We start from the raw sequence: 14,696 nt of genomic DNA, 5'->3' as shown, positions 1-14,696 counted from the left end.
GGCTCAAACCCATGAACCGTGAGATCGTGACCTGAGCTGAAGTCAGATGGTCAACAAACTGAGCCACTGAAGCACCCCAGAAGGGCACATTTAAATGGAAATGAAAAGGTCATACCTAGAAGTTAGAAAATTATGGAAGAAAAAAATTCACCAGTAAAAGCAAACATATAAAGATATAGATCAATCACATAAAACTAGTATATAGGTGAAAAGAAAAAGTTGTACAATTATATCTATAAAAATTAGTTAAGGATACATGAAATAAAAATATGTAAAACATGATATCATATACACACATGGGGTAAAATGTGCATGGGGTAAAAATGTAGTTCTTTTATTTATTTATTTTATATATATATTTTTTTAACGTTTATTTATTTTTGAGAGAGAGAGAGAGAGACAGAGCATGAACAGGGGAGGGTCAGAGAGAGGGAGAAACAGAATCCGAAACAGGCTCCAGGCTCTGAGCTGTCAGCACAGAGCCCGACGCAGGGCTCGAACTCATGGACCGCGAGATCATGACCTGAGCTGAAGTCGGCTGCTTAACCGACTGAGCCACCCAGGCGCCCCAATGTAGTGCTTTTAAAATGTGTTTGAACTGGGGCACCTGGGTGGCTCAGTTGGTTGGGCATCCAACTTCAGCTCGGGTCATGATCTCATGGTTTGTGGGTTTGATCCCCACATCAGGCTCTGTGCTGATAGTTCAGAGCTTAGAGCCTGCTTCAGATTCTGTGTCTCCCTCTCTCTCTCTGCCCCACCCCTGCTTGCACTCTTCTCTCAAAAATGAATGTTTAAAAATAAATTAAATAAAATAAAAAATAAAATGTGTTTGAACTTCAGCAACCATCAACTTAATATAGACTGCTATATATCTAGGATGGTAAATATGAACCTCATGATAACCACAAACTAAAAGCCTATAATAGATACACAAATAATAAAGAGAAAGGAATCCAACCATAACACTAAAGAAAGTCATCAAATTACAAGAGACAAGTATAAGAGAAGAAAAAAGGAACAGAGAACTATAAAAACCAGAAAACAATTAACAACATAGCAACAGGTACATACTTACCAATAATTAAATGAGCTAAATACTCCAATCAAAGGACTGAATGGATTAAAAAAAAAAGAAAATCCACTTATATGTTGCCTACAAGAGACTCATTTCACACCTAAGGACACATAGAAACTGAAAGTAAAGGGATAGAGAAAGATATTCCATGAAATTGAAGTGGAAAACAAGCAGGGGGAGCAATGCTTATATATCAAAATAGACTTTAGAAACAAAAACTGTAACAAAACACAAAGAAGGGCATTACAAAATGATGAAGGGATCAATCTAACAAGATGTAACAATTATAAATATCTATGCACGCCTACATAGGAGCACATAAATATGTAAAACGAATACAACAGACATAAAGAAATTGACAGCAAAACAATGACAGTAGAAGACTTTAATGTCCTGCTTACATCAAGAGATAGATCATCCAGACAGAAAAGTCAATAAGGAAACAGTGGCTTTGAATGACACAGAGCAGGTGAACTTAACAGATACATACAGAACATTCCATCCAAACAAAGCAGAATACACTTCTTTTCAAGTGCACATGGAACATTCTCCAGGATAGATCACATGTTAGGCCACAAAACAAGTTTCAGTAAATTTAACATTAAAAACCTATCAAGCATGTTTTCTATACATAACAGTATGAAACTAGAAATCAATTACAAGAAAAAAAAACTAGAAGAAACACAAATAAGTGGAGGCTAAACCTGCTACTAAACATCCAATGAGTCAATGAAGAAATGAAAAAGGAAATAAAAAAAATACCTGGAACAAATGAAAATGGGAAACGATGGTTCAAAATCTTTTGGGATACAGCAAAAGCATTTCTAAGAAGGAAGTTTATAGCAATTCAGGTCTACCTCAGGGAACAAGAAAAACTTTAAATAAGCAATATAACTTCACACCTAAAGGAATCAGAAAAAGAACAAATCCCACAGTTAATAGAAGGAAGAAAAAAATAAAAAGATCAGAGTGGAAATAAGTATAGACTTAAAAACAAATCAATTAAACTAAACGCTGGTTCTTTGAAAAGATAAACCTTTAGCCAGACTCATCAAGAAAAAAAGAGAGGACTCAAGAATAAAATTAGAAATAAAAGAGGAGAACTGACACCATAGATAGACAAAGGATAATTAGAGGCTACTATGCAAAACTATATGCCAACAAATTGGACAAACTAGTGGAAATGGATAAATCCTGGAAACACAATACTCCAAGACTAAATCAGGAAGAAACAGAAAATTTGAAGAGACTGATTACTAGCAACAAAATTGAGTCAGTAATCAAACAACTCCCAACAACAACAAAAAAGTCCAGGACCAGATGGCTTCACAGGTGAATTCTACCAAACATTTAAAGATGAGCTAATACCTTAAACTATTCCAAAAAAAAAAAAATACAAGAATGCTTCCAGATTCATTCTATAAGGCCAGCATTACCCTTCCTTATACCAAAACCAGACAAAGACACTACAAAAAAAATAAAATTACAGACCAATATCCCTGATGAACATGAATGCAAATATCCTCAGCAAAATTTTGGCAAACTGAATTCAAAAATACATTTATAAAGTCTCACTTATCACCATCAAGTGGAATTTATTTCAGGGATGCAAGGATATTCAATATCTGCAAATGAGTCAACATGACACACCATATTAACAAAATGAACGATAAAAAAATATATATACAATCATCTCAATAGCTGCATAAAAAGCATTTGACAAAATTCAACACCTGTTCATGATTAAAAACGCTCAACAAAGAGGGTGTAGAGGGAACATCCCTCAAGATATTAAAAGCCATATATGACAAACCCACAGCTAACATACTCAATGGTGAAAAATTGAAACCTTTTCCTCCAAGACTAGGAACAAGACAAAGATGTTCACTTTCATCACTTTCATTCAATATAGTACTGGAGGTCTCTAGCCACAGCAATCAGACAACAAATAAAAGGCACCCAAATTGGTAAGGAAAAAGTAAAACTATCACTATTTTCAGAGGATATGATACCATATATAGAAAAGCCTAAAGACTTCACCAAAAACCTAATATAACTAATAAATGAGTTCAGTAAAGTTGCAAGATACAAAATTAATATGCAGAAATCTGTTGCAATGCTATACACTAATAACAAAATAGCAGAAAGAGAAATTAAGAAACAATCCTATTTACAATTGCATCAAAAAGAATAAAATACCTAGGTGAAAGATATGTACCTTGAAAACTATAAGATGTTAATGAAAAAAACTTAAGACAGTACAAATAAATAGAAAGACATACCATGCTCATGAACTGGAAGGATATTAGAATGTCCACATTACCAAAGCAATCTACAGATTCAATGCAATTTCTATCAAAATAACAATATTATTTTTCACAGAACTAGAAGAAAAAAATCTTAAAATTTCTGTGGAACCACAAAAGATCCCAAATAGCCAAATCAATCTTCAGAAGAACAAAGCTAGAGGTATCACAACCTCAGATTCAAACTACACTACAAAGTAATCAAAACAATGTGGAACTGGCACAAAAACAGACACTTAGATCCTAACAGAACAGAATAGAGAGCCCAGAAATAAACCCACACTTATATGGTCAATTAACCCATGACAAAGGAGGCAAGAATATACAGTGGGGAAAAGACAGTCTCTTCAATAAATGGTGTTGTGAAAACTGGACAGCTACATGCAAAAGAATAAAACTGGACCACTTTCTTACACCATACACAAAAATAAACTCAAAATGGATTAAAGACCTAAATGTAAAATCTGAAACCATAAAACTCCTAAAAGAAAATATAGGCAGTAAACTCATGGATGTCAGTCTTAGTAATATTTTTCTGGATTGGTATCTTTAGGCAAGGGAAACAAAAGCAAAAATAAACTGTTGGACTTTATCAAACTAAAAATCTTTTGCACAGTGAAGGAAACCATGAACACAAAACAACATACTGATTGGGCAAGACACTTGCAAATGCTATGTCCAGTAAGGGGTTAATATCCAAAATATATAAAGAACTCCTACAACTCAACACCAAACAAACAAAAAACAAAACACAAAGAATCTGATTTAATAATGGGCAGAGGACCTGAACAGACATCTTTCCAAAGACATACAAATGGCCAACAGACACATGAAAGATCCTCAACACCACTAATCAGGAAAATCTAAATCAAAACAATGAGATAACACCTCATACCACACAGAATGGCTATTATCAAAAGGACGAGAACTAACAAGTGTTGGCAAAGATGGGGAGAAAAGGGGACCCTCATGCACTTTTGGGAATGTAAATTGGTGCAGTCACTATGTAAAGCAGTATGGAGGTTCCTTAAAAAAATAAAAATAGAAATGTCATACAATCAAGTAATTCCACTACTGGGTATTTACTCAAAAAGAAAACATTAATTTGAAAAGATATATGCACCCCTATGTTTATTGCAGCATTGTTTACAGTAGCCAAGTTATGGAAGCAACCTAAGCATCCACTGATAGATGAATAAAGAAGATGTGGTATATATACACAATGGAATATTAGTGGACAGTAAAAAAAAATATCTTGCTATTTGCAGCAACATGGATGGACCTAAAGGGTATTACGCTAAGTGAAATAAATCAGACAGAGAAAGACAAATACTGTATGATTTCACTTATATGTGGAATCTAAAAAACAAGTGAACAAGCAAATAAAAAACAGAAACAGACTAATAAATACAGAGAACAATCTGGCAACTGCCAGAGATGAGGACATGGGAGTATGGGCAAGGTAGGTAAAAGGGATTAAGAGGTACAAACCTCCAGTTATAAAGAACTTATGGGGATGAAAAGTACAACATAGGTAATATAGTCAATGATGTTATTAATAACTTTGTATGATGACAGATGGTAACTACATTTATTTTGGTGAGCATTTTGTAATGTAAATAATTGTTGAATCATTATGTTGTACACATGAAGCTAATATAATATTGTAGGTCAACTATACTTCCATTAAAAAAAAAAAAGTTGGAGGTCTCACATGTCCTGATTTAAAAATACATTACAAAGCTATAGTAATCAAAGCAGTGTGGTACTGACATAAAGACAGACATACAGAGCAATGGAATAGAACAGAGAGCCCAGAAATAAACCCTCATGTGTATGGTCAAATTAAGCACAAGCGTGCCAGGACTGTTCAGTGAGGAAAAGACAATCACTTTAATAAATGGTGCTCAGAAAACTAGATATCCACATGCAAGAGAATGAAGTTGGACCCTTACTTTATACCATACACAAAAATTAATTAAATGTATTAAATACCAACATATAAGAACTATAAAACTCCTAGGAGAAAACATAGGGAAAAAGCTTCAGGACATTGGGTTTGTCAATGATTTATTGGATATAACACCAAAAGCAAAGGCAAAAGAAACAATAGACCAATGGAACTACATCAAACTTAAAAACTTCTGTGTATCAATGGGGCACCTGGCTTGTTCAGTCAGTAGAACATGTGACTCTTAATTTTGGGGTCATGAGTTTGAGCCCCATGACAGGCATACATAAAAACAAACAAAAAACTTCTGTGCATCAAAAGGCACAATCAACAGTGAAAAGACAACCTATGGAAGGAGAGAAAATATTTGCAAATCATATACTTGATAAGGGATTAATAGCCAGAATATATAAAGAACTCCTTCAACTCAACAACAAAAAACCCAAACAGACCGACTAAAAAATGGGCAAAGGACTTGAATGGACATTAATCCAGGAATGATATATAAACAGTCAACAAACAGATGAAAATACACTCAACATCACTGACTATTAGAGAAATGCAAATAAAAACCACAATGACATTATCACTTTACACCCATTATGATGATTACTATAAAAAACAAATCACAAGCATTGGCAAAGATATGAAGAAATTTGAACCTTTGTGCACCATTGGTGGTAATGTAAAATGGTGGAACCTCAATGGAAAACATTATAGATATTCCTCCCAAATTAAAAATAGAACTACTATACGATCCAGTAATTCCACTTCTGGGTATATACCCAAAAGAGTTGAAAGGAGGAGGATCTCAAAGAGCTATTTACACACCATGTTCACAGCAGAATTATTCACAATAGCTATGAGGTACAAGCAACCCAAATGTCCACTGATGGATGACTGGATAAACAAAATGTGGCATATACATACAAGGAAATATTATTCAGCTTTAAAAAGGAAGAACATCCTGTCACATACTTCAACAAGAATCAACTTTGAGGACATTATGCTAAGTTAAATAAGCCAGTACAAAAAGACAAGTATCATATGATTCCACTTATGTGAGGTATCTAATCAAATTCATAGAAACAGAAAGTAGAAGGGTGGTTGCTAGGAGCTGGGGGGAAGAGGAAATGGGGATTTTTTTTTTTAATGAATATAGTTTTAGTTTTGCAAGACGAAAAAGTTCTAGAGCTCTGTTGCAGAGCAATGTGAATATACCTAACACTACTAAACTGTACACTTAAAAATAGTATGGTAAATTTTATGTGTTTTTTTAATCACTTAAAAAAAAAAAAACAAAACAAAAAACAAGGGTGCCTGGCTCAGTCAGTAGAGCATGTGACTCTTGATCTCAGGGCTGTGATTTTGAGCTTCATGTACAGTGTAGAGATCCCTAAAAAAATATTTTTAAAAAGCGAAGGGGAAGGCAGATAGGTGGTTCCAAAAGGTCCAGCTTGCACATGAGTGTGAGGGTGAAGAGTTTATATGGAGAATAGGAATAATGGCATTCCACCATGAGTTATTATATTAGTTATAAATACTGAGGGGGCTGTTTTGGGGGGAGAAATAGTTTGATCTTTTTCAGTGAAAGTAGAATATATGGCCTGCTATGGATTAAAAAAAAAACAAAAAAAACAAAAAAAGACTTAGACCCTTAAATAGTTTTGAGAGATCAGCCCCTCAGACTATACAATAAGGTATACAATAAGTGTCCCTAGGGGATTTTGCTGAGCCCTTGTCAGAGACTAGGCCCAGACTAGAAGGGCCCTTGGAAAGTCTATTTATTCCTGAAAATTTAGATATTATATTCTAATGGTCTTTGAGAGCCCATCCAGTTTGGAGTACATGCCCTCTTCCCATTAGTCTTGGTATTTTGTAGGGTGAGAGATGAGCCATTCATAACAGCTTTTCTCCAAGCAGAGTAGTGCATCTGCTTTTATTTCCAAATCTTCATTTGGCTAATATAGAATAATCATCTCAATTTCTTTGGTTTTTATCATTTTTCCAAAGGCCAAACTTACCCTGCAAAGAATAGTAAACTAAAAAATTACCATCACCATGCTATAATTTATTGAGCACCTACTTACACATCAGACACTATGCTAGGCAACTTGCCCATTTAATGTTTTTGTTATTTTCCCAAACTGCACTAGAATAAAACATTCCTATTTTACTATTCCCATTTTACAGTTGACGTTAAAGAAATTAAGTTGCTTGCCCAAGGTCCACACAGGAGATAGCTAGGATTCAAGCTGAGATCTGCCATTTACCTAAGCTTATACCCTTTTGAGGATGTTCTATCACCTCCCTAATCACAGAGAGTTACAACTAGAAGGACTGTGTGGTCTAGTCATTTTATTTCAAATGAAAAGAAAGAGGTAAAATACTCCCTTTTTCATCTATTTTACTTATTTAATAGAGTAGATTGCCCAAAACAGGTGTCTCTAAATTTTTCTGCTTACTTCCGCTCTTAACATGAAAACAAGAAAAATACTGGTACCTGACCAGAAAATTATTATTAGAGGACAAAGAATTAGTACAGACGGTTATGTAGTGATGTGGTCCTCACAGTGTTGATCACCGTTCTGCCCAGATACAAAATCTAGGAGTCTTCATTGCACGGTTCACTTACTGAACTGACAAACACTTAAATTCCAAAGTTGTTAAATCCAGATTTTAAGACTGGAACCGAAGTATTTAATACAGAATAGAAGAAGAAGTCATGTACTTTGAAAAACTGTGAATATATTTTCATCTTACATTTCTCATAGCAGAGAGCACATTTATATTCATTTTTCCATAATACCTACCTAACGAGAAGAAATGCCTATTTCTTCTAAGATACTTAGACTACTCACTAAAATCAGTATCTGAAAAACTTTCACTATTTGTCCATACTGAAAAACAAATGTTCATGCATGTTACCACTCCGTAAGAATGAAGGAGACCTGACTTCTTGGTTCTGTTGTTAATCTACATCATGTTAGAAAGAAGGAATAGGCAGTGGTTCCAGGAAGGTATGATGACTCTGAATTCGGTTCAGGAGCTGCTGGGCCACAGGTTTGAATTCTGTTTCCCACTGGAGTTTGTGATAGTTTTTTAGGTCTTGATCAAAACTGCCATCCAGTGCTAGTTCTTCATCTGCACCCAAAAAATTAAAATTACAGCAATTATTTTGGCATGTAATCCTACTGGTTAAAGTTTAAATTTTGATGGCATAAGTTAAATTCATCCTGGGTCATCTCTAATCTCAATATAACACAGATATGATTTGGGGGTTACATTTGTTTTTTATAGGAGTAATTCTTGGGGCACCTGCGTGGTCCAGCGCCCAACTCTTGATTTCGGCTCAGATCATGACATTCCGGTTTGTGAGATCGAGCCCAGAGTTGGGCTCCACACTGGTTGTGGAGCCTGCTGAAGATTCATGCTCTCCCTCTTGCCGTCCCCCACTCGCTCTCTCTTTCAAAATAAATAAATAAATTTAAAAATTAAAAAAAAAAAAGTATAGAAGTAGTTCTTCACTATAAAAAGGACAATAATCTTCTCAAAAGAAAAAAAAAAAAAAATCCTGGATTAAGTGGAGCTCTTACTTCAACTAATCCCCAAGTGTTTATACCCACATCCAAAAGTCAGATCACAGTTTCTCAGGAGAAACAAAATATTAATAGATATTCCTTATCTGCACATTAGAAAAGTGAATTACTTCAGTGGTTGACAGATCTAAAAGGAGTCAGGAAATCTTTTCGGAAAGTAACACAGTGGAATTTGACACTTGATTTGAAAATCAGTTTTGCTGGCTTTAAAGCAGCCTCAGTGTACTTCTTTGTAAAGGCCCCTATGCTCTCACCAATAACAGTGAAAAGTGGGAGACTTTGAGAATCTGAAGTAGTGAAGTAGTATTAGAATCCCAAGTGAGTCCACGTATAATGTAGAAAAGCACTAGTAAAAAAAAAAAAAAATTACAACCTTATTTTGCTTCTTATTCCAAGGGCACTCTGAATTCTGTAAACACTGAAAGTCTATCCAACCCAAATAGGAAGATAAACGGCCACTAAGCGTTCTGTGCCAATATTTTGCTTGTTTATATTGGGCCTCACACCCCGTATGTGAAGGATTTTAGGAAAATGGATTGGCCTGCCGGTCAGAAGACTGGCTCTCCCACTTCCTAGGTCTGTGGCTGAGGCAGACATGGTAAGTGGTAACCACCAAGCCCTAAAATGACCACAAATATTGCTATTTACGTAACTTGCAAACTTTTTAATAGGGCCAATTAAAATCCCATTATCAAATGCTTCATTACTGTTTACATCAAATTGTCTGCACTGTGTATCTTCATATATCCTTTGTACCTTGGCACTGTTGGTGTTAGTGTCAGTACCCTGAGTAAGATAAGGCAGCCTGCAATCCCAGTTTGGACCTCCCCCACCTCTCCTCCAACCAAGAGGACAGCCGTGCGGCTCAGAGATAAGTTCTGGACAGACACAAACACTTCAGCAAGGCACTCCCTTTGAGGCACTCCCAGCTCCTGTAGGCAAACCTGGACCTCCCCACCCACAAGCTAACCAGGGCCTCGAGGGGAGGAGAATGCCGACGGCCTTCTGGGCCTTCAAAGCCAATATTGAGCTACTTCCAGACATGAGAAGCCTGAGAGATTTCTCGATCCTCTTCCTGCTCACTCTTTTCCAGGTTTTCTGAGCACAAACTCATGTCAGACGATGAATTCTCTTATTTAATGCCCTTCTTTCCAAAGAGGCTTAGGGCTGCCGGCTGCCCAGGCACTTGGCAGTTCCTTCCTCTGCACAGGTTTTAGTTGGATTTAGTGGATTTAGCAAATCTCTATTTGGGTGTTTTAGAGCTTTTTTCAATCTAATGTCAAGACTGTGTTACTTTTCTTGAGGTCTGGCCTATGATTAGTTAATCCACACTCGAACCCTATTAATTGTAAATTGGTTTAGACAAGGAAACAAAAGTGGCCCAACAGCTACAAGTAAAAGCAAAAAGCAGTCTGAAGTTTGAAAGTAAATACAGCAAATACATAAGAAAGTGCCCTACTACACTAGATATTATATTTTGGAATGTGTAGTCTTTGCAGTAAAGAATAGCAGAGGGGGCGCCTGGGTGGCTCAGTCAGTTGAGCGTCTGACTTTGGCTCAGGTCATGATCTTGCTGTTCTCGAGTTCAAACCCTTCATTGGGCTCTGTGCTGACAGCTCAGAGCCTGGACCCTGCTTTGGATTCTGTGTCTCCCTCTCTCTCTGCCCCTCCCCCACTCATGCTCTCTCTCTCCATCAAAAATAAACATTAAAAAAAAATTTTTTTTTAAAAACAATAGCAGAGGCAAATTCAAGAACAATTTATATCTATGATTTTCAAACTCTTGACTGACCTAAAAGATACATACGTCAGGACTGTACATTATGACTTACATATTTATTTACAATTAACAACCATTTCACAATAGAATACTTAGTCTTACTGCATGTAATATATTCTGATATTTTCTTTCTTTGCTACCACCTCATTTTTTTAAAGATGTTGGACACAGGATGGAAAGCACTGATTTTGATAACCAATCGTTCTTAAGCTTTCTGTGTGAACAGCATACTTCTAATACTAGAATTTAAAGGAAAGTTTTAGAAAGGTATAGAAAGGAGTAAAGAACCCAAAACAATAAATTCCTCAGTGATCATTACATCACGATTTCTGTTGTAGTTTAAGTATCCTGCAGCATCAATTAACGCTTCTCTTACTTCACTATCTCCCAGTTTTCTGTTCAGCATCAGGTAGCTCTAAGAAGGTTGGATTACTTTCCTATTATAAGGCCCAGTCCTCACAGTCCATGCTCTTCAGTGTGGACTTGTTAATGTCATCCTTTATTCTCTTCTAATTTTTTTAGAAAAACATTTTTAAGTAATCTCTACTTAAAACATGGGGCTTGAACTCACAACCCTGAGATCAAGAGTCGGATGCTCCACTGACTGAGCCAGCCAGGAGCCCCTTTAATGTGATCCTTTAACTTGAACACCAGGCCTCACTCTACCCCTTGTCTCACAGCCTAGGTGCTAAGTTGAACATATGTTACGATGAACATAAAATAACCTGTGTTCTTTGTGTTAGTAAACTGCACACACTGATCACCAGTTACCAGCTCTCCTGAGAGAAGCTCACGGTAGAACAGTGTGCCAGACTTGTGTACATCACTTAAGATAAACATCAAGATAAACACACTACTGATGAGTTTATAAGAAGTGACTGCAATACATCAGGACGTTTCAGACAATTTTCTTTTTAAGCTACTTTCCAAAAAGAACATCAACGTCCCAATGTCCCAACCATGTTAAGGACCCTTACTTTCTCCTTTTTTTGTCTTTCCTCAGTCACCCATAAAAAAAAAAAAAAAAAAAAAAAAAAGTTGGCTAACTTCTATTACTGTATCAATTGCCTTGTTGTTATTTCTAAAAGCAGTGCACACTTCAATGTGGGCTTTATGATTTAACAGCTCATTCTGTTTTCAAAATGACCAGCTTTTTAGCTATCTGTGTGAAACAACTGGAATTCCAGTACACTCTCACTCACCTATCCATACTAATTGCTGCGTCCTGGCTGGTCAGACATACTACAGCCCTGTCAGAGGTAAGGGTCTGAGGCTGGCACCGCACAGGCAAACACCAGGAAAAAGCTCAGTCCTTAGAATTTGTAAGGAGGGCCCAGTGATCACGTGAGAAATCCCTGACACACTGTGGCTCCCTGATCAAATGTGTTTATTTTTGCTCTCCACACCACAGTTCCCTCCCATGGGTTTGGGTGAGGATTTACAAAGTTAGTCAATCAGAGCACCTGGGTGGCTCAGTCTGTTAAACATCTGACTCTTGATCTTGGCTCAAGTCATGATCTTATGGCTCCTGGGACCGAGCCCCGCCTCCGGCTCTGTACTGACAGAACAGAGCCTGCTCGGAATTCTCTCTCGCCTGCTCTCTCTGCCCCTCCCCTGCTCATGCTCTCTCCTTCTCTCTCACTCACAAAATAAAAAAAACTTGAGAGAAAGAAAGAAAGAAAGAAAGCCAATCTACAGGCATTTATCAAGGACCTACTTCATATGAGGCAATATCATTTCCCTAAAGTGGTTCAGTTGGAGTGGGGAAACAAGATAAAAGTTACAAAACAATAACACAGGAGAAGTTACACAGTTCGCGATTGCTATTTAAGAAGTACAGATTTCCTATGACTACACTGTGGGCTTGAAAAGCTGTGTGAGAAGGGTCTGCAGGGACGGGCAGCACCTGGCTGGGATAGGCACATGCAAAGGCTCAGAGGTTGGGGAAGCACAAGGAGAAGCCTGCCCTGGTTCTAAGGGAAGCCTGAGGGAGGGGCTACTAGAATGAAGTGCCTGCCGGGTACTGCATTCTGCTGAGAAGCTGCCCGTGCCCACACGGGGTTTAAGGGGGGCCCTTATGTGAGGCACCTGGGTTACTCGGTCAGTTAAGCACCTGATTTCGGCTCAGGTCATGATCTCATGGTTCGTGAGTTAGAGCCCCACATCGGGCTCTGTGCTGACAGCTGGGAGCCTGGAGCGAAGTCTGTGTCTCCCTGTCTCTCTGCCCCTCCCCCACTTGCACTCTGTCTCTCTCAAAAATGAATAAACTTCAAAACAAATTTTTTTTAATTAAAAAAAAATTCAAAGGGGCCCATATGTAACATGTCCCCACCATTTTGTTATTTATGGTTGACCGCTCTGGACCTATGTGCCAGGGAAGGAAGCCACAGGTAGGCTGTGGTACAGGCAGCTGCTGCCTTAGCCCTGAAAGCCCTACACCCCAAGGGAGTGATTCAGGATACCAACCACACCTCTTCCCCAAACAGGAGACACATAGAAAGACGTGCCAACAACAGAGGAGACACATGCTGAGGGCAGCACTAAGAAGCCTCGAGAGAGTTGAAGCCCTGACCAAGCAGGAGCCTCTAGGGACTTTTTGCATCACAGCAGAGACCGAGCAGAGTTGAGTCTCAAGCAGGGTGGAGCAGATGATGGCCTGCCACTGAAGGGGTCACTCAGGGACTCTGGTTTCATCTGGAACGACCTTCTAGGTCCTGAATGCCCCTCCAGCAGGCTTTGGGCAATGTGCTTATTTCCTGGCTTCCTTCTTCCCTGAAACTCCTTCACTGAGCAGGTAGGGGTTCTCAAGCCTGGCTGCATAGCAAACTCACCTGTGGAACGTTGAAAAAAAAAACACAGACAATTGGCCTCACCCTGGAGTTCCTCAATCAGCATGCCTGGGGATGGGGCCAGGACAAGAGTGTGTGTTTTTTAAATTCCACACCCAATTCCAATGTTCTGCCCCACTTGAGAACTGAATTAAGGCAAGTTGAGCACAGACTTCTGCTCCTGGCAACCTGAGAAAGCTCAGTGTTACCAGAGCAGACTGTGAACCTCAGTGATTTAAAATCATGTTCATTTTTTTTTTCTTACTCCTACACCCACAAAATTATATTTACCTGAAAAGAGCAAATTTCACATCCATCTAGCAATCCTGATTCTTTCAAGTAACTTCTGGTTCTGAGTTCCTGTTTAATAACATTGTTACAACACTTAGCATTTACAAAGCACTTTCACAGCCCTGTTTTGAGGACTGTTGTGTGTCAGGTACTCTATCAGGCTCTCTGTACAATGTCTCCTCCTTTATATTCTAACAACTCCACAGAGTGGCCATCAATGGTCCCTAGCTTAGAGATGAAAAAATATAAATTCAGGGAGGTTAAGCCCAACATTAAAAGTTTATATGTGACAAAAGCAAGGGCTTAAACTCAGAACGGTGTGCTATGGGCCCTGTGGTCTTTCCATTATGCACTCAGATGCTTATTTGATCCTCACTACTCCCCAGAGCAGGGCTAGGGTTATCATGTCCCCATCTCAGAGATGAAAAGACAGGTCCTGAAATTCTCTGGTCAAATCACACCACAAGAAAACACCAGCATTGGAATCCACAGCTTCTGAGCCACACTGAGAGCTTCCACATGGCCTTGCAGATGCAACACGGTGGCTGGGCAATGGTACAGACATGGTCTCCATTTTGAGAAAAAGGATTATTGAAAACATTCACTTATTTAAATCATTGTTTTTAGACCTAACCCAGAATGAAAAAAATTCTCCTAAAAAAAACTTTTTTTTTAACATAAGAAACTATCCTTTCCTTTGATTTGTATCAGTGATTTCTTCCCTTTCAATGGTCTGAACCCCACTGCAATGTCAAATAATTTCACAGACCCTCCTCCACATAACATAGTTGCTAATTAAAATGTATAGATCCATTAAAACCATGACTTGAGAGTAACTTTTAGCCATATTTTATCAATTCCAATGT

The 14,696-nt window shown here is 37.9% G+C and overlaps 1 protein-coding gene across 3 annotated transcripts in view; it reads right to left on the bottom strand.

The window, feature by feature from the left end:
- The window catches only part of ARMC2 (armadillo repeat containing 2), a 127,589-nt gene that overhangs the window by 13,627 nt on the left and 99,266 nt on the right, over positions 1–14,696 (bottom strand). For 2 of the 3 annotated variants that reach the window (XM_045499218.1, XM_045499220.1), the window contains one exon: positions 5,435–8,476. The exons of the other annotated variant lie outside the window; for it this stretch is intronic. In XM_045499218.1, coding sequence (XP_045355174.1) covers positions 8,319–8,476 — 158 coding nt within the window. In that variant the 3' untranslated portion in view covers positions 5,435–8,318. Of the gene's footprint in view, positions 1–5,434; positions 8,477–14,696 lie in introns of those variants that run through there. 3 annotated transcript variants of the gene reach the window in all.

The sequence above is a fragment of the Leopardus geoffroyi genome, chromosome B2 (genome assembly GCF_018350155.1).
Source record: "Leopardus geoffroyi isolate Oge1 chromosome B2, O.geoffroyi_Oge1_pat1.0, whole genome shotgun sequence".
Lineage (NCBI taxonomy): Eukaryota > Metazoa > Chordata > Mammalia > Carnivora > Felidae > Leopardus > Leopardus geoffroyi.
The sequence above is the reverse complement of the archived record's forward strand: the minus strand, read 5'-3'. Positions and strand labels throughout refer to the sequence as shown.